General features: G+C 40.7%; 1 protein-coding gene across 1 annotated transcript in view; it reads left to right on the forward strand.

The window, feature by feature from the left end:
- Positions 1 to 19,063, forward strand: part of LOC123600396 (zinc finger protein 205-like) — an 84,752-nt gene extending 65,689 nt beyond the window's left edge. Inside the window, 4 exon segments of the mRNA XM_045482463.1 lie at positions 18,310 to 18,381; positions 18,383 to 18,431; positions 18,434 to 18,648; positions 18,650 to 19,063. Coding sequence (XP_045338419.1) covers positions 18,310 to 18,381; positions 18,383 to 18,431; positions 18,434 to 18,648; positions 18,650 to 19,063 — 750 coding nt within the window.
- Positions 19,064 to 19,317: the final 254 nt, after the last annotated feature.

A 19,317-nucleotide genomic window follows, 5' to 3' on the forward strand; every position in this document is an offset into this window, starting at 1 on the left:
CACCCAGCTACCCAATCTCTAGTATCAGAACTCTGTTCTCCCTGATCAACAATCATGTACCTGTCCTCTGTCTTCAGCTTTCGTCTACTCTCCATTTTTTCACTGTCCATGACCAAGCCCCAGGCAGTACCTCTCTCCCGAGTTTTGTCTGAGATGCAGCTGTTTTCCCCCGCCCCTTACTTCTGAAGGACTGCGGCTTTGACCTGTTTGCCCCTCTGCGGGATGGTCTCACTGAACAATGGCCGAATGCCTGCAGCACCTAGGAACACCTGCTGGACCCTGCTGCTGCTGGTGTCCTGAGACTGCAGCCAGGTGCCAGCCCACCCCAGAAAAAGTTTGCGAAATAGTGTAGCAGCAGCGTTTCAGGGATTATGGAAAATCACAACACACATCTGGCACCAGGCTTCACCCTTAACAACCTTGTTCCAGCACCAGCGAATGTGGCAGTTTTCTGGGGTCTGCTGGGACCAGGTGGCTTCAACAGTCTCTACCAAATGTCCTTCCTGCAGTGGAACTGTTTCTCCCCATGTGGCCCAAGAACCTCCTGGACCCCACTCTGCTCCTGGGGATTCACCCTTCCCACCAGAGCACCGCCAGGTATCGAGCTGCGGAGTTGCAGACTTTGTGCTCCCCTTGTTTACAGTCTTAATGGAATTTAAACTTTCTCCTTTATCCTTTCTCCCTTTTTAGTTTAGTCCCTGTGGCTGTTTCCAATTTTCCACTTTCTCTCCAGCTGCTTTTGGGGAGGGGTGCTTTTCCCATATTCTCCCCCCCCGCCCTGCCCCGTCTCCCTCCTCTCTCTGCCCTCAAAAGCACCTCTCTTCCCGCTCCCCAAGTTCACCTCTCCGTGTCGTGTACCTGCTGAATTCTGTGGTTCGGGTTGTGCATATAGTTGTGTTAATCCTCCAATCAATTTTCTAGGTGTGCAGGATGGTTTAGTGTTGGTCTGGCTGTATTTCATGGATGCAAGACACACAAAAAGTTCCATGCTGTTCCGCCATCGTGGTTCCTCCCCTGCTGAATTTTTTAATGGATTATTCATTTTTGGGGTTTTGGAGTTTTATAAGTTTTTTATATACTTTGGGTACTAACCTTATTGGATGGGTGATTTTCAAATATCTTCTCCCATTCTATTGGTTGCCTTTTAGTTTTGTTGATTATTTCTTTTGTTGTGCAGAACTTTTTATTTTGATGTAGTCCCAGTAGTTTATTTTTGCTTTTGTTTTCCTTGCCTCAGGAGACATACCTAGAAAAAAGTTCTTTTTGGCCAGTGTCAAAGAAGTTACTGGATATGTTCTCCTCTAGGATTTTGATGGTTTTCTGAGTCACATTTAAGCCTTTAATCCATTTTGAATTTATTTTTATGTATGGTGAGAGAAAGTGGTCCAGTTTCATTCTTTTGCATGTTGCTGTCCAGTTTTTCAAACACCATTTGTTGAAAAGACTGTACAACATCCAGTGCTCATCCCAACAGGTGCCCTCCTCAATGCCCATCACCCACTTTCCCCTCCCTGCCATCCCCCACCACTCCCACTTTATTCTCAGTTTTTAAGAGTCTCTCATGTTTTGGCTTCCTCCCTCTCTTTTTATTTTCCTTCCCCTCCCCCATGGTCTTCTGTTAAGTTTCTCAGGATCCATCTAAGAGTGAAAACATATGGTATCTGTCTTTCTCTGTGTGACTTATTTCACTTAGCATTACACTCTCCAGTTCCATCCACGTTGCTACAAAAGGCCATATTTCATTATTTCTCATTGCCAAGTAGTATTTCATTGTGTATATATACCACAATTTCTTTATCCATTCATCAGGAAACCAATTTGACAATAAATTTCATATTAAAAAATTAAAAAAAAAAGATGCATTTTTAGGGAGCTTTTGGTCAGATTACCACTGTCCTTTCACACACTATCAATGAGAGAGGCAGGGATGCTGGATGAAAGAAATGCATTGTCAAAGAGTACTGGGTTTGGGGGAAGATTTATAATAAGGGTTCAACAATTGTGGTAAATACTTCATTTTAAATTATGCTTAATAAATTATTCTTGAGTCAAAAAAACTGCTGTTTTCCATTGGGTATTCTTTCTTTCTTTGTTGAAGATTAGTTGACCATATCGTTGTGGGTTTATCTGGGTTTTCTATTGTGTTACATTGATCTATGTGTCTGTTTTTGTACTGGTACCATACTGTTTTAATCACTACAGCTTGGTAATATAACTTGAAGTCCAGAATTGTAATGCCTCCAGTTTTGCTTTTCTTATTCAAGATTTCTTTGGCTAGTTGGGGTCTTTTGTGGTTCCATGCAAATTTTAGAATTGTTTGTTCTGTGAAAAATGCTGTTGGTATTTTGATAGGGGTTGCATTAAATGTGTAGATTGCTTTGGGTAGTATAGACATTTTAACGATATTTTTTCTTCTAATCCACAAGCATGTAATGTCTTTCTATTTCTTTGTGTCCTCTTCAATTTCTTTCATCGATGGTTTAGAGTTTTCAGAGTACAGATCTTTCACCTCTTTAGTTAGGCTTATTCCTAGGTATGTAATCATCTTATGTGCAATTGTAAATAGGATTGTTTTCTTTCCCTTTCTGCTTCTTCATTGTTGGTGAATAGAAATGTGATAGATTTCTGTATAGTGATTTTGAATTCTGCGACTTTACTGAATTTTTCAGCTCTAGCTGTTTTTTAGTGGAGTCTTTGGGTTTTCTATATATAGTATCATGTCATCTGCAAATAGTGAAAATTTTACTTCTTCCTTAGCTATTTGGATGTCTTTTATTTCTTTGTTGTCTGATTGCTGTGACTAGGACTTTCAGTACTATGTTGAATAAAAGTGGTGAGAGAAGACATTCTTGTCTTGTTCCTGACCTGGGAAAAAGCTCTAAGCTTTTTCCCATTTAAGATGAGGTTAACTGTGGGTTTTTCATAGGGGACCTTTATTATGTTGAGGGTATGTTCCCTCTAAGTCTACTTTGTTGAGGGTTTTTATTATGAAGAGATGTTGTACTTTGTCAATTGCTTTTTCTGCTCATTCTTATCCTCTCTCTTATTGTTGGTTGATTTGCAAATATTGAGCCAAACTTGCAAACCAGGAATGAATCCTATTTGATTGTGATGAATCATTTTTTAAGTGCATTGTTGGGTTTGGTTTGTGAATATTTTGTTGAGGATTTTTGCATCTGTATCATTAGAGGTATTGGCCTATACTTCTCTTTTTTAGTGGTATCTTTATTTGGTTTTGGTATCAAGGTAATGCTGACCTCTTAGAATTAATTTGGCTGTTCTCCTTTCTCTTCTCTTTTTTGGATTAGTTTGAGAAGAAGAGGTATTAATTCTTCTTGAAATGTTTGGTAGAATTCACCTGTGAAGCCACCTGATCCTGTACTTTTGTTTGTTGGGAGTGTTTTGATTACTGATTCAATTTCTTTGCTGGTTATCAGTCTATTTAAATTTTATATTTCTTCCTCTTTCAGTTTTGGTAGTTTATATGTTTCTAGGAATTTATCCATTTCTTCTAGGTTGTTCAATTTGTTGGCATATAGTTTTTTTTGTACAATATTCTCATATAATTGTATATCTGTAGTGTTGGTTGTTATTTTTCCTCTCTCATTTGTGATTTTATTTATGAGTCCTTTCTCTTTTTTTCTTGATATGTCTGGCTAGACATTTATCAACTTATTGATTTTTTTTTTCAGAGAACTAACTCCTGGTTTAATTGATCTGTTCTATTGTTTTTCATTTGTAAATTATTTCTGTTCTAATCTTTATTATTTACTTCCTTCTACTGGTTTTGGTTTTTGTTTGTTCTTTTTCTAGCTCCTTTGGGTGTAAGGTTTGTTTGTTTATTTGAGATTTTTCTCGCTTCTTGAGGTAGGCCTGTATTGCTATAAACTTCCCTCTTAGAACTGCTTTTGCTACATCCTAAAGGTTTTGGACTGTTGTGTTTTCATTGTCATTTGCTTCCGTATACTATTTTATTTCTTCTTTGATCTCCTGGTTGACCAGTTCATTGTTTAGTAGTTTGTTATTATTATTTTTTTATGTTTATTTTATATTTTGAGAGAGAGAGAGAGAGAGAGAGAGAGAGAACATGAGTGGGGGAAGGGCAGAGGAGTTGGCAGACATAGAATCCGAAGCAGACTCCACTTCGCCTGCTGGGCTCAGCACTGTCAGCACAGAGCCCAATGTGGGGCTTGAACCCATGAACCATGAGATCATGACCTGAGCCAAAGTCGAACACTTAACCAACTAAGCCACCCAGGAATCCCAGTTGTAGCATGTTATTTGACCTCCATGTATTGTGGTCTTTCCAGATTTTTTCTTGTGTTTAACTTCTGTTTTTATAGCTTTATGGTTATAAAATATGTATAGTATACTTTGACCTTCTTGAATTTATTGAGGCTTATTTTGTGGCCTAATATGTGATCTTTTCTGGAGAATGTTCATTGTGCTAGTGAAAATAATGTGTATTCTGCTTTTTTAGGATGGAATGTTCTGAATATGTATGTTAAATCCATCTGGTCCAGTGCATCATTTAAAGCCATTGTTTTCTTGTTGATTTTCTGTTTAAATGATCTGTTCATTGATGTAAGTGAGGTGTTAAAATCCCCTACTATTATTGTTTTACTATTCATCAGTTCCTTTATGTTTGTTATTAACTGTTTTATATATTTGGGTGCTTCTATATTGGGTGTATAAATATTTATAATTGTTTTATCTTCTTGTTGGATTGCCCCTATATTATTATATAGTGCCCTTCTTTGTCTCTTGTCACCATCTTTGTTTTAAAGTCTATTTTGTCCTGGAGGAGGAGTTAAGATGGTGGATTAGTAAGGGAACCCTGGGCTTGTCTCATCCCTTGAACACAGGTAGATCAACATCAAATCATTTTGAACACCTAGGAAATGGATCTGAGAATTAAGAGAACAAAGTGCATAATTTGAGGGGGAGAATGTGGGAGACACCTGGCGCAGAGAGGTGAGTTGGGAGAGGGAACAGCTGCAGTGTTTACACAAGAAAAACATTCCCCCTGAAAGTAGCTAGAAAGAAAGAGGGAGAGAACGAGTGAAAACATGCACAGGGGACTGCACAAGAAAACTATTCCACAAAATCATTGGTGGGGAAAAAGGACAGGGTTTCAATACTGCCAGTTTTTTATAAACAGCGGAGTACAGTGTCTGAAGTTTTGTAGCTCAGCGCCTGGTGGTGCTTCTGTGAGGAAGCAGGATTGAGCCCTGGGAGCAGGCAGCAGTCTGAGGATCCCCTGGGTCACATGGGGAGAAGTGGTTCCTCTGCTCAGAGTGCAGTTTGTAGTGGCAATATGGCTTCTCCACTGGCAAAAGACCCTGCAGGTGCCATACACCTGCCCGTTCACTGGTGTAGGAACACAGACACCAGTTGAGGGCAGCAAAACCTGGTGCTGGCTGTGTATCAAGGTTTACCATGAACTCCATGCCGCTGCCACTATGCAGTCTTGCAGCGGTTTTCTCAGACAAGCTGGTACTGGCCACAGCATGGCAAGACCCTCTCCCAGGGGATTAGTGTGGGTACAAGCTGTGGGGGTGTCTGATGTATGGGGTTTTGAAATACAGCTGCTCCTGAGATAAAACCCAGGAGGGTGGACAGCTTAGACACAGATGGTGAAGGTGGGGGAGCTGACAGAAGCCAGGGGCATGGGAGGGGTGATTGTGCATCTGTGAAGGCATAACTGTGAGGGTGTGAACTTCCCACTCTGGAGAGTAGACAGCAGGGTGAAGGCATTTTCAGCATTAGCCCACCAGCACTGATTGACCTCAGTGAGCTAAACAGTGAAACAAACCATGAGAGACTCTTTTTTTTTTTTTTAACGTTTATTTATTTTTGAGACAGAGAGAGACAGGGCATGAGCGGGGGAGGGTCAGAGAGAGAGGGAGACACAGAATCTGAAACAGGCTCCAGGCTCTGAGCAGTCAGCACAGAGCCTGACGCGGGGCTTGAACTCACGGACCGCGAGATCATGACCTGAGCTGAAGTCAGATGCTTAACCGACTGAGCCACCCAGGCGCCCCGAGAGACTCTTAAAGGTAGACAACAAACTGAAGATTGATGGAGGGAGGGGGTTAGATGGGGAATGGGTATTAAGAAAGACACTTGTTATGATGAGCACTGGGTATTGTATGTAAGTGATGATTCACTGAATTCTATTCCTGAAACCAATATTGAATTGTGTGTTAACTAGAATTTAAATAAAAATTTGAAAAAAAAGGTCTATTTTGTCCAATATAAGTATTGCTACTCTGGCTTTCTTCTGACATCCATTTGCATGATAGATATTTCTCCATTCCCTTACTTTCAAAGTAAGTACTTTGGAGTGCTTAGTCCATTTACATTCGAAGTAATTATTGATAGATATGTATTTATTGTTATTTTATTATTGGTTTTGTGGTTGTTTCTGATTATTTTATCTTATTTTTCTTGTCTTTCATAGTTTGTTGATTTTCTTTAGTGATATCTTTGCATATTTATTAGTGGTTTGATACGTGGTACCGTTAGGTTTGTATATAACCTCTTCTACATATAACACTCTATATTAAGTTGATGGTTTTTTAAGTTTGAACCCATTTTTTACTCCTCTCCTTCCCACATTTAAGGTATATTTTATTATATATTACATCCTTTTAGTTTGTGACTTCCTTGACTAATTTTTTTTACAGAAATACTATTTTTTAATGTTTTTGTGTTTCCTACCTTTATACTGTCCCTTTTGGTCTCTTTTCCACTTTAAAACTACATTTTACTCTTTCTTGATGGGCTGGTTTAGTGGCCATGAACTCCTTTAGCTTTTGGTTTTCTGGGAAACTCTTTATATCTTCTATTCTGAATGATAACTTTGTTGGGTAGAGTATTCTTGGCTGCAGATCTTCCTGTCAGTACTTTGAATATTTCATGCCACTCCTTTCTGTCTTGGAAAGTTCCTACTAAGAAATCTCCTGGTAGCCTTATGGGTTTTCCTATGTTAGTAACTCCTATTCCTCCTCCTCCTCCTCCTCCTCCTCCGCCTCCTCTTCCTCCTCCTCCTCTTCCCCCTCCTTCTCTTGTTGCTTTTAAAATTTTTTCTTGGGGCTCCCGGGTGGCTCAGTCAGTTAAGCAGTGGACTTCAGCTCAGGTCATGATCTCACAGTTCGTGGGTTAGAGCCCTGTGTTGGGCTCTGTGCTGACAACTCAGAGCCTGGAGCCTGTTTCAGATTCTGTGTCTCCCTCTCTCTCTGCTCCTCTCCTGCTCCCACTGTGTCTCTCTCTGTCTCTCTGTCTCTCTTTCTCAAAAATAAATAAACATTAAAAAAATGAAATAAAATTTTTTATCACTATATTTTTCCAATTTAATTTCAATATGTCTTGGTGTAGGTCTGCCTTTGTTGATTTTGATGGGAGTTCTCTGTGCTTCCTGGATCTGGATGCCTATTTCCTTCCCCAGATTAGGGAAGTTTTCAACTATTGTTCTTCAAATAAATTTTCTGCTCCCTTTGCTCTCTCTTCTTCTGGAACTCCTATAATATGAATGCTATTACATTTGATGGAGTCACTGTGTTCCCTAAGGCTATTGTCATTTTGCAAAATTCTTTTTTTTTCTATTTTGTTCAGCTTGATTACTTTCCATTGCTCTGTCTTCTAGGTCACTAATTCATTTTTTCCACTTCTTCCATCCTACTGTTCATGCCCTCAAGTGTGTTTCTCATTTAATTTATTGTATCCTTTATCTCTGTCATGTTATTTCTTTTCTCTGTGTTAAGGGTATCATTCATGTCTTTCACTCTTTTCTCAAGTCCAATGAGTATCCTAATGATCATTACTTTAAGTCCTGTATCAAGCATGTGACTTATATATGCGTTGTTTAGATCTCTGGTCATGGCCTTGTCCTGTTCTTTAATTGGGGTAAATTTCTCTGTCTTCTCATTTTGTCTAAGTCTCCATGCCTATTTCTTTGTGTTAGGAAACTCAGCTCTGTCTTCTTTTCTTAAGGATAATGGTGTTATGAAGAAGTCCTGTAGTGCCCTGCTGTGTTGTGTTCTCTGTTCCTCAGGGTCTCGTCCTTCTTTTTTTTAAAAAAAATTTAAATGTTTTATTTATTTTTGTGTGTGTGTGTGTGAGAGAGAGAGAGAGAGAGAGAGAGAGAGAAAGAGAGCAAGAGTTGGGGAGGGGCAGAGATAGAGGGAGACACAGAATCTGAAACACAGAATACGTGCACAGAATACGAAGCAGGCTCCAGGCTCTGAGCTGTCAGCGCAGAGCCTGACTTGGGGCTCAAACTCAGAGCAGTGAGATCATGACCTAAGCTGAAGTCAGATGCTTAACCCACTGAGCCACCCAGGTGCCCCAAGGGCTTCATCCTTCTGAGAGTGTCTCCAGTGTGTGCTGTGTGCCCTCTACTGTTTTGTCCTGGCTGCTTTATCCTTTATGCCCATCATCTGAAATGACTTCTGTCTGTCATGGGCAATGTTTGGTCCTTGGACTGAATGTGCTGCATTTTAACTAGGTGTGCTTTGGTCTGTTTGTGAAATGAGACCTGTTGCCGCTGCCATCTGAGCCAAAGTTCTGCAAAACTCTGGTGTCAGGAGACATGGTGTTGGTAGGGGTTTGGGCTGATCTTCTGAGGGATGGTGCCCACCATGCTGGGACTGGGGTAAATGTGACTGAGCAGGGCACTTCCACTAGAGCATGGTGGGGTGGGGCTTGGTGTAAGCAAATTAGATAGCAAGTGTGGGAACTGCGCTGGTTCCTGCAGGTGGCCCTGTGCTTATGCTGAGTGGTAGGGGAGGGAAATGGTGCCAGCCAGTTCCTTTGTTCTTGCAGGGTTCTCTTCATGAACTTCCCCACTGTGTGCCTCAGATGCTCTTCAGGTCACTGTTTCTACACTGTGTGTCTGTGGTTTGTTTACCTGCCTTTTCTCTAAGAGCAGCACAATACCTTCTGGGCTCCATCCCAGCCAAGGCCACTGACCTTTAAAATTCCAGGCTTTATGCCCTGCTGGTCAGAAATCATGAAATTCAGTCCCTCTTGCTTTCCAAGCCAATTGCTATGGAGATTCATTTTCCCTGTGCACTCCCCTGTGTGTTAGTCTGTCTCTAACCCTTCTCTCTGACAGTGGTTCCCTCTCTACTGCAGTGGCCATGATCCCTTTCTCTCCCAAATCACATCTCCACACCTCCCACCTTCTTCAATGTGGCCTCTTCTCAACCATTAGTTGTAGAGTTTGTTCTGCCAGTCTTCAGCTGAATTTCTGGTTTATTTAGGATAATTTGATAGTCATCTAGTTGCATTCATGGGACAAGACAAGGCTACGGTCCTCCTACTCCACTGCCATCTTCCTAGATTCAACTATTGATTATTTTTTCTGATTATATCTCCATGTGTAGTCTATTTACTTATTAAATTACTAGCTTCTGTTTATTTTGACCTTTGTCTTTCATTTTAAAACGTTTTTATCAAGTAGCTGGTGATTGTTGACCATTTTATATTTAAGAGTGGTGTATAAAAAACTTAATTATGAGCTGTATGTACATTGGTAGGACTTCTTTTCAACATGAGTGGGTTTTCTGGCCAACTGTGAGCTTTACCTCACAGAAACCTGGCTGAAAACTTTCACTGGGGAGCCCTTGATATCACTACTTTGAGGTCTTTTTCCTTAAGCTGGTCAGATTCCCTAGAAGAATATCTCATCTCTTGCATCAAAGGTATTATAGTTTGGGTTCCCTGGGAAGCAGAGATTAGCATGCAAGAAGTTTATTAGGGAATACCATTGGGGTCAACACTTATGTAAGTGAAGAGAAAAAAGCAGGATTGTGCAAAAGAGAATTTGGGCTATGATGTATTCTCAGTGAAGGCCTTGGCCGACCCCATGGGAGCTCTGATCCTGTGATGGCCCTTCTAAATGATCTGCATGGGTATGAGCAGGGCCTCCATCTTTATACCCTCATATTGGTCAGTCATTGGATGTAGTTGTCCCTGACAGGAGCCATGGCCTTGGGAATTCTTCAGTTGAGACATTTCCTGAATAGGACTGACGGCTAAGAATTGTCTGCTGTCAGTACTTCTGGCACCTGGGGGGAATCTTTGGTCTTTGAGATGGTCAATTTTATGTGTCAACTTGATTGGGATAAGGAATGCCTAGATAGCTGGTAAAACATTTCTGTGTATGTCTGTTAGAGTGTTTCTGGGAAAGATTGATATTTGAATTGGTAGACTGAATAATGAAGATGCAGGTGGACATCGTCCAATTTGCTGAATGCCTGAATAGAACAAAAAGGTGGAGGAAGGGAGAATTTGTTCTCTTGGCCTGAGATAGGATATTCATCTTCTCCTGCCCTCAGACATCAGTGATTCTGGTTTTCAGGCCTTTAGACTTGGACAGAAACTTACACTGTCAGTTTTCCTCGTTCTCAAGGTTTTTGACTCAGACTGAATCATACCAGCAGCTTTCCTGGTTCTCCAGCTTGTAGATGGCAAATGGTTATGAGATTTCTTGGTCTTTAGAATAGTGTGAGTCAATTCTTAGAATAAAACTATCTATATTCTATGTCTTTATCATGTATCTATCTATATGCATCTAATCGCCAATCAATTCTGTTTCTCTGGAGGACCTTGAGCATTACAGTACTGAAGAGACATCTGGGTGGCACACCACTTCATCCAATATAGTGGCATAAGCTTGGCTTCTAGAGTTCTGCATACTGTGTTGGGGTAACAGACTATTAAAATGTCTCAACATTTAGTATGTATATGGAGTCCACAGGAGAAGAAAAATATTTAGCAGATTATCAAATAGAAATGCAAATGTTTTATTCTTCCAAAATATGTGCAGTAGATAACAACAGAGTTATATTTGGAAATTTGAAACTCACTATTCTCCATCTCCTCTTTATGTGGTAACTTTTATTTGCTGCTTTATTTTGTCATAGATTATTGTCTATATATCTATTTTGGTATCCTTTTCACCTAGCAGGATGCTTGATACGTAGTAGCTATCCAACGAATCTTTATTTTGTTAAATAGGAATTGTCTACTATAGTAATATGTGTAGTATTTTATTCTCTTGAAACTGATGCTGTCCCTTCATCTCCAACCAAACATCTGGGTGAAGATAACTAGTGAGAGAGATGGGGATATGGTGAAGTCTGTTAGTGAGCTTGCTGGAGTTCCTCCTTTCTCCTAGTAATGCCTAGGTGGCCTTTTATGTCCACTTGCTGGTAAGGTCTCCTCCTGATCTTGGCTGGGGCTCTCATTGCTGCTTCTGTGTGGCTCAAATGATAGCTGAGATGGCACTGTTCCATCTGTGGGGCTAGGCTGTTCTTCCAGTCTACAGTTGTCAACTTGTCATCATTTCTCCTGGGCCGATGTGATTTTCTCCACTTCCTTGCTCTAATACTTGCTTTTACTGAGACCAGGAAATGACCCTCTCTGCGTTGACCCTTTCTTTGGTTAGTGCCTCTACTTTTATTTGATTAAGTTTTTATTGTTTCTGTATTTTTTATTTTTATTTATTTTTATTTTTTATTTTTTTTTTCAACGTTTATTTATTTTTGGGACAGAGAGAGACAGAGCATGAACGGGGGAGGGGCAGAGAGAGAGGGAGACACAGAATCGGAAATAGGCTCCAGGCTCCGAGCCATCAGCCCAGAGCCTGACACGGGGCTCGAACTCACAGACCGCGAGATCGTGACCTGGCTGAAGTCGGACGCTTAACCGACTGCACCACCCAGGTGCCCCTGTTTCTGTATTTTTTAAAAAGAATTACACATATCAGTGATATTGTCCAAATGCTTGTGTCCCTTCCCCCAAAATTTGTATGTGCCCAATATATTGGTGTTAGAAGGTCTTTGGGAGGCGATTAGATTGAAGGGCTCCCTGTGGTCTCATGAATGGGACCCTAGAGAGCCCCATCACATGAGGATATGATGATGGCATATGAAGACAGCCATCTGTGAACCAGGAGGTGGGCTCTCACCAGATAGTGAATCTGCCTGCATCTTGATCCTGGATTGCTCAGCCTCTAGACCCATGAGAAATGAATTACTGTTGTTTATAAGCCAACCAGTCTATGGTAATTTGGTTATAGCAGCCCCTAAGACAATAAGGAACTGGAAACAAATTCTCTCTAGGACCAGTGGTAAGATGTTAGTGACATCATATGGCCTTCTAGTCTAAATAGTCCCTTTTTGTTTATACTTAGCTAATATCTCTGTCCTGACTCTAACCACTTTCCATATTTCCTATTTCAGGACAAATCTGTTGTCTGAGATTTTCTCTGAGGCATAGGAGGATTTTGTTCCCTATACTGGATTATGGATTTCAGTCTCAAGGTTGAGGTCAAATACATACCAATATACAGCAAGCAGAACCTGAGCTGGCCCCCTGCCCCTACCCACCAATTTCCCACTAACATACTTAATACCGATATCAGGCTCCCTCTGGAACCCTCTGCACACAGGATTTATGAAACACGCATTCAGTGAAATACACAGTTGAAACTGTGTAACAGAGTATCTGATATGTGGTAACAGTTCAGTAATTGTTAGGGAAAGGAACCAACAGTTTTTTTTTTGTTTTTTTTTTTTTTACCATGAGTAAGGCCTTGTGCTATGTGATTTATAAACTTTGTCTTTTTTAAACCTTAAAATAGCTTAGGGTTTATCCATATCTTACCAAGGAAGCCCTAAGTTTCAGATAATTTAATTAAGCTCTTCAATGTCATATAATTAGCAAGTGGAAGAACTGGGATTCCATCTCAAGGCTGTTTCTGAAGTTCATGTCCTCTCCATAGTGCCCTGTTTCATTCTATTTGAACTTGGGTATGAATTTGAATATCTACATTCGAGGAATATTACTGTTTCTAATATATGTGTATATATAGCCTCTGACATGTCCTATATAAAATACTATACCATAAATTTTCATACCTCACTCCTCTGTGCTGGTGGACAGGCCAAAGGGATTTTGAATGGAAGCTACCATCTCAAACATTCGTTTCAAGAAAGAAATAGGAGGAAGAGAAGAAACAGGAGAAGAAGGAAAGTATAATAAAGAGAAAGATTAACTTATAGAGTAGGGATTTTGGGGCTATGATCTTGGAAGAAAAACAGAGCATAGATTATTTAAACCCACATTTGTTTTACTGAGAAAGTAACAGAGAAAAACCCACTGAATGCATGTTAACTGCTCAATACTTGTGTGCTGAATGCAAATTAATTACTAAAACCATCTGGTAATCATTCGAATCTGGCAGTAAAAGTGATGAGTGAAGCATTTATCATCACTCTGAAGGCACATTTTTCTAATGGATCTTTTACTCAAGTTTTATGTTTCTGTTGTGAATTTAAGAGTTTTTTCTAGCCACATAGTGCTTCCAACTTCTATTTGTAATTAGGATGATTCTAATTATGTAGTGGTGGCACCAGGAATAATATTGCAATTGGCCTTCATTGATCAATAGAGCATCCACCTCTTAACTCACAAAATAATGCAAACTTTGATTAAATTAGAGAAAACCGATGAACACACTTTTATTGTAAGGAAGCACCCTTTACTGGCTTCAGAATATGCATAGAAGTATGTGTGTGTATGTGTGTATTTATGTGTATGTGTTTGTGTGTAGGTGTGTATGCATGTGGCTTTTGGAGCACAAATTTAATTTTCTGTTGTGTATCATTGCAGAGATACCTATCTAACCTTCACAATAGTATGCTGTTCAAAGGGCATAATCAAAAGAAGTAGCACCTTTGGTTTCAGGCTAACACCTTAAGGTATGGCATCACCCTTAAAAGTTGGGCAAGAGGGGTCCCTGTAAAGGGCCCTGTGCTTTATTGGGCCATGCAGATGACAAACACCAAAATAAAACTTACTTAAGAGCTTATGGATAGCTCTCTCACTTAGAATCTGGTGCTTAGCGCTGGTATATTGTAACCCATTTCCCAAATATTAGCTCACATAAGTACCACCATTCAGGCCCCAGGGAAATACTTTTTCATATCTCTTGCCCTATATTCTCAGAATAAAGACAACTGTATCTGAATACTTGAAGTTCTGTGGGTTTGTCCATTCATATCATGAATACAGGGAAGATTTGAATAGCAGAAGCTTTAGATAAAGAGAGAAGGCAAAATTATCATCTTGTTGAATCTCTCCTCTTAGGTAGCATGACTGTAATAGATTTTGCTTAACAATGTGTTATTCTAGCACTGCCCAGCCTCCAATAGGAAATGTTTCTCTTTGTGTTTCAATATGTAGTTCCAGAGGTTTTCATGAATCAGCATGATAAACATAAGAGCTGTACATAGACGTTGAACAATATTAGGGGGTATTAATCAAAATTATTTAAGATGGGTTTTAAAAAAATTATTTCTGGTGTAGTTAACATACAGTGTTATATTAGTTTCAGGTGTACGATATAGTGATTCAGCAGTTCCATATATTATTCAGTGCTCATCAAGGTAAGTGTACTCTTAATAATGGTGGAATTTTTAATTTAATTTTTTGAAAGTATAATTAATTCTTGTTAATATTTTAAAAATAAACATGGTAATTTGCAATTGTAGTATTCAGTGTCCACCTACTTGCCAATGTAAAGAATCAGTCTCACAATTCACATGTTTATGTCTAGACCTGTCTGTACAAATTGGCAGATGAAAGTTTGAATGTCTTTAGGCTCTAATTTTGGGACTCTTGAAGTTAGAATTGACTAGGGAAAAATGTGGGTAAGATGATTACGAGACATTACCTAGATAAAGAGTTAATTAGATGGTTAAATAATAATCGGCAAGTGTATATTGGTTTTCTATTGCTGCTATAACAAACTATCACAGACAAAGCAGGTTAAAACAACTCAAATATATTCTCTTAGTTTCTATAGGTCAAAAGTCCAGGTACAACAGGGCTCAGTTGCTTCCCTGCTCAGCATTTCCCAAGGCCACAATTTAGGTGTTAGCACGGCATCACTCCTTTGTGGAGGCTCTGAGGGTGAGTCTGCTTCCATGCTCATTCAGAGTGCTGGTGGAGTCAGTTCTGTGTAGTTGTAGGACTGAGGTCCCCATTTCTTTACTGGATGTTGGCCAGGTGTTCTGCACTTCTAGAGGCTGCTTATATTCCTTGGCTTGTGGCTCACTTCCTCCATCTTCAAAGCTGGCAATGGTAGACCTAGTGTTTCTCATCCTTTGAATCTCTTTGAACATTTCCTTCCTCATCTCTCCTGCCTTCTTCCATGGCAACTCTCTAATTCCTTTTCTGCTTTTAAGAGCCCATGTGATCATATTGGATCTACCTGGATAATAAAGACAATGTTCCTATCTTAAAGTCAGCTGATTAGCAAGCTTAATTACTAATTAATTACATCTGCCAAAGGTCTTCACAGCAGTCCCTCATGATAATCTTGATTTTTACTGTTTATACAGAACTTTACTATGATGCTTGTTTGCATTTATTAGTTTGGTTGAGTTCCACAACCACCCCATTAGGAGGTGGTGCCTCCATTTTTCAAGGAAGGAATCTATGCATAGAAGATGTTCAGTGGTTTGTCTTTGTGCTCCATTCTCACTGTCTGCTGATACTTCCCCTTTTTGCTTTATCAGTCTTGGTGCCATGGTTGCTTGGGGACAGAATTTGGCTTTTAGCTTTGATTCTTGGCAATCCTTACGCAATGACTCAGCCACAGTCTTTTAGTTTTTGACCATTTTGCATTAGTTCTCAGAAGGATCAGGCTTGGAAGTGTTTTTTTTTTGTTTTGTTTTGTTTTTTTTTTTTTTTTCCTATTTAAGCTGGTGCCCCAGACTGCCTCAGGATATCACTGCATATCTTGCTCCTGGATGTAGTCTATTTCCCTCCTCTAGCCTATACATCTGGAAAGACTATGTGGTAGAATGGGGAGAACATGAGCCTCATAGTAAAGGAGGCTTTTTTGTCATCTGAGTGTATGTTGTTGGGAAATCTGTATAACCTCTTTGAGTCTAAACTTTCTCAATCATAAAAATGGGAATAATTATACTTTCCATGTCAGAGTTGCTTAAGGATTAATAATATATGGATGCACCCGGCACAGTGTCTGACATATGTTAGCTGCTTGAAAAAATTATAGCTGCTTTTATCATAATTAAAAGTTATATCCCAGCTTTCTCTTTCTATTGTGAGTGCTTGGAGGGTCAGAATCATATTTTACTCATTTTTGCATCCAGATTTCCTAGCACACAGTGGGTTCTTAATAGATTCTTGAATTTAATTCAAAATAAACTTAAGACTGAAGTTCCTCTTAACTATTCCTATGTTATTTTATGGGGAAAATGCTTGGTGTAAGATAAATGTGACTAATGGCTACTGCCTCCTAGCTATTAATTGAAAAACAGAACTAGAAGTACATTATTTTTTCTTCTGCTCATTAACTTTATTTGTTTTCACTTGTGTAGGTTCATTCTCATTGACTCTGAGTTGTTCCCAGGTGTATGGTTGTATTCACTTTGTTCTCATACAAACAAATTATGTTCTCACAGTTTATTGCAGGGGGCTGCCATTTTTTGGTATTTTAACGTCTATAGTCTTTTTCATGGTTCTCAGATTTAGTTCTCAGTGTAGCATATTTGTGCCACAGGTAACTCCTGCTTGTCTTCCATTAACCTGTTAAGACCTCCCTAGCAGATATTCTTCTTAGTGCTTCTGTGCTGCCATGGATTGATGATTTGGGGAGTTTCTCTTTAAATGGAGTCCAGAGCATGCCCAGATGCTACAGAGTTTTGAATGATCTGTTCCTTCAGGTTTTTTTTTCCTTCAAGAAAACATTGGAAAGAGAAAACATTTGTTTGCGTATAGTATCTTCTACCAGACCTTTCCCAGGATAGGGCAGTGATGGGCTGTTAATATAGAGGCCGATATACAAAATCCAAACTTAACATCCTAGTTCAGTAAGAATTGTTAACTCTTACTGGGATTATGGCAATGGCCTTCCACCTGGACTACTTGTATTCGTTCTTGCCCATTTTTGCCCCTTTCCAAGTTGTTTTTTGTGCATGATTTAGGGTAATGTTTTTGAAATGCAAATTTCATTTTGTATCCCCCTAGTCTGGAACACCTTTTAGACTTTAAGTAGTTCATTTGTTACTGTGTCTAGTGAGTTTGTTGGCATTTTACTAGTTAGGACAAATCTAGCACTTTATTTATTTTTAAATGTTTATTTATTTTTGAGAGAGAGAGAGAACACAAACAGGGCAGGGACAGAGAGAGAGAGGTAGACAAAGAATCTGAACCAGGCTCCAGGCTCTGAGCTGTCAGCACAGAGCCTGACCCTGGGCTTGAAATCACGATTGGTGACATCATGACCTGAGCTGAAGTTGGATGCTTAACCTACTGAACCACCCAGGCACCCCAAATCTAGCACTTTAAATGTCCTTAATCTAGCATTTAATGTTGATTTTCACTGATCATTGGAGTAGATCATAATAACATGAAACTTTGTACTTATTCCAGAGAAGTGAATTAGGCGTGTACTTAGGCTGTAAATTTAGAGCCAGAGAGTCCTGGTTTTCAGTTCTCAGTTCTATCAACTGTCAAAGCCTGTGCCTTTGGCTTTTTAACTTTAGTTTCCATAGCCATAAAATAGGAATAGTAGAACCAGTCTCTCTCCTATGAGTATTAGATAGGTTGATAAACAGGATACTTATGGTATCCAGAATAGAGTTAGCTCAACATGGAAGGTAGTAAACTTGCTGTTATGGGAGAAGTTCCAGGGAAAGTTCTTGTAACCAAACATTTTTTCCTTATTAACTGTCTTTTGCATGTAATTCCAAATTTTCTATTAATTCCTTTGTGATGAAATGTGAAAGGATCTGGTTCATTTAAGTGTTCTGTGAAAAGCAATGTGGTGCAACAGTGGGGTCATATGGTCTCTGGCTCAGGTAGACGTAAGATTTTATCACTGCACTGCAGCCTACTGGCTGCAGGGGCAAGTTAGTTTAACTTTCTGAAGTAGTATGTTCTATAGATATATAGTACTGCAACTAAAAATAAGCTAGAACAGCACCAAGTATGCTAATTCAGCTAACAAATATTTATTGAATGCCCACTCGATTTAACTTTGTTAAAGTGTAGGGATGGAGAGATAAAAAGCAAATCTTTGTCCTCAAGGAGCTCACAGTTTAAGCTTTCTGAGCTGAGATGGCATAGGATCTGTCAAATGCTGAAAATGGATCAGCCAACTTAGGTACATCCTCATTGGGGGTGGACAGCAGGTACTAACATTTGTTGTGGATTAGCTCTGAGTGCTCTTGTTTGGGAATAGCTGTGGATCCTGGCAGGTAACAGGGACTGGCAGCATCCCTACGGAATGTTTTCTGTGGCAAGGGCTTCAGCTGGCACTCCCACCTGGTGACCCACCAGGCTCACGCACACAGTCAAGAAGTCCTACGCCTGCACTGGCTGTGGCAAGAGCTTGGCGGCAGCTCGCACCTTTTCCGGCACCAGATCATGCCCCCGGGCGAGAATCCCTCCACCTGCCCCTCCTGCTGGAAGAGCTTCAGCCAGCACAACACCCTGATCCAGCACGAGGGCATCCACACGGGCCAGAAGTCCTATGTGTGCCATCGCTGTGCCAAGTGCTTCACCCGCCACTTGGACCTGGTCACCCACCAGGGCACCCCCACAGGGCGCCAAGCCCCATAAGCGCCCCATCTGCAGCCGGTGCTTCATGCAGAGCTCGGCCCTGGTCACCCACCGGTGCGCCCACACTGGGGTCAAGCCCTACATGTGCCCCGAGTGCGGCAAGTGCTTCAGCCAGCACTCCAACCTCGTCACCCACAATTGCACGTACACGGGCCACAAGCCCTACCACTACCTCGACTGTGGCAAGAGCTTCAGCCACAGCTCACACCTCACCGCCCACCAGCGCATCCACCACTGCGTCCAGCCCTCCTCCTGCCCTTCGGCCCACTGGAGCTTCGGCCAGTGCTCCAACCTGCACCGGCACGAGAAGATCCACACCACGGGGCTCAAGGCCCTGGCCATGCTGATGCTGGGCGTGGTGGGGACTCTGGTGGCACCCCTGCCTGCTCCCACTTAGGCCGGGAGGAGGGCCCAGCTGTAGAGGAGACGTGAGGGCAGCATGAGGGGGGTGTGGGAAGGGAGTGGGAGGTGCTGGCATGGGGTGGGGCATGGCAACACAGAGGAGCTAGGGTGAGGTGCTGGTTACCAATTAAAGGCCTTGGAATTCAAAACAAACAAAACAAGTCCAAAAAGTGTGAACAAAACAGTGATTCTTGTCACCTGTAGTGACCTATTCAGTTACTATTCAAGGTCCTCAGAAGTTTCATTAAC

This window comes from Leopardus geoffroyi, chromosome D1 (genome assembly GCF_018350155.1).
Source record: "Leopardus geoffroyi isolate Oge1 chromosome D1, O.geoffroyi_Oge1_pat1.0, whole genome shotgun sequence".
NCBI lineage: Eukaryota > Metazoa > Chordata > Mammalia > Carnivora > Felidae > Leopardus > Leopardus geoffroyi.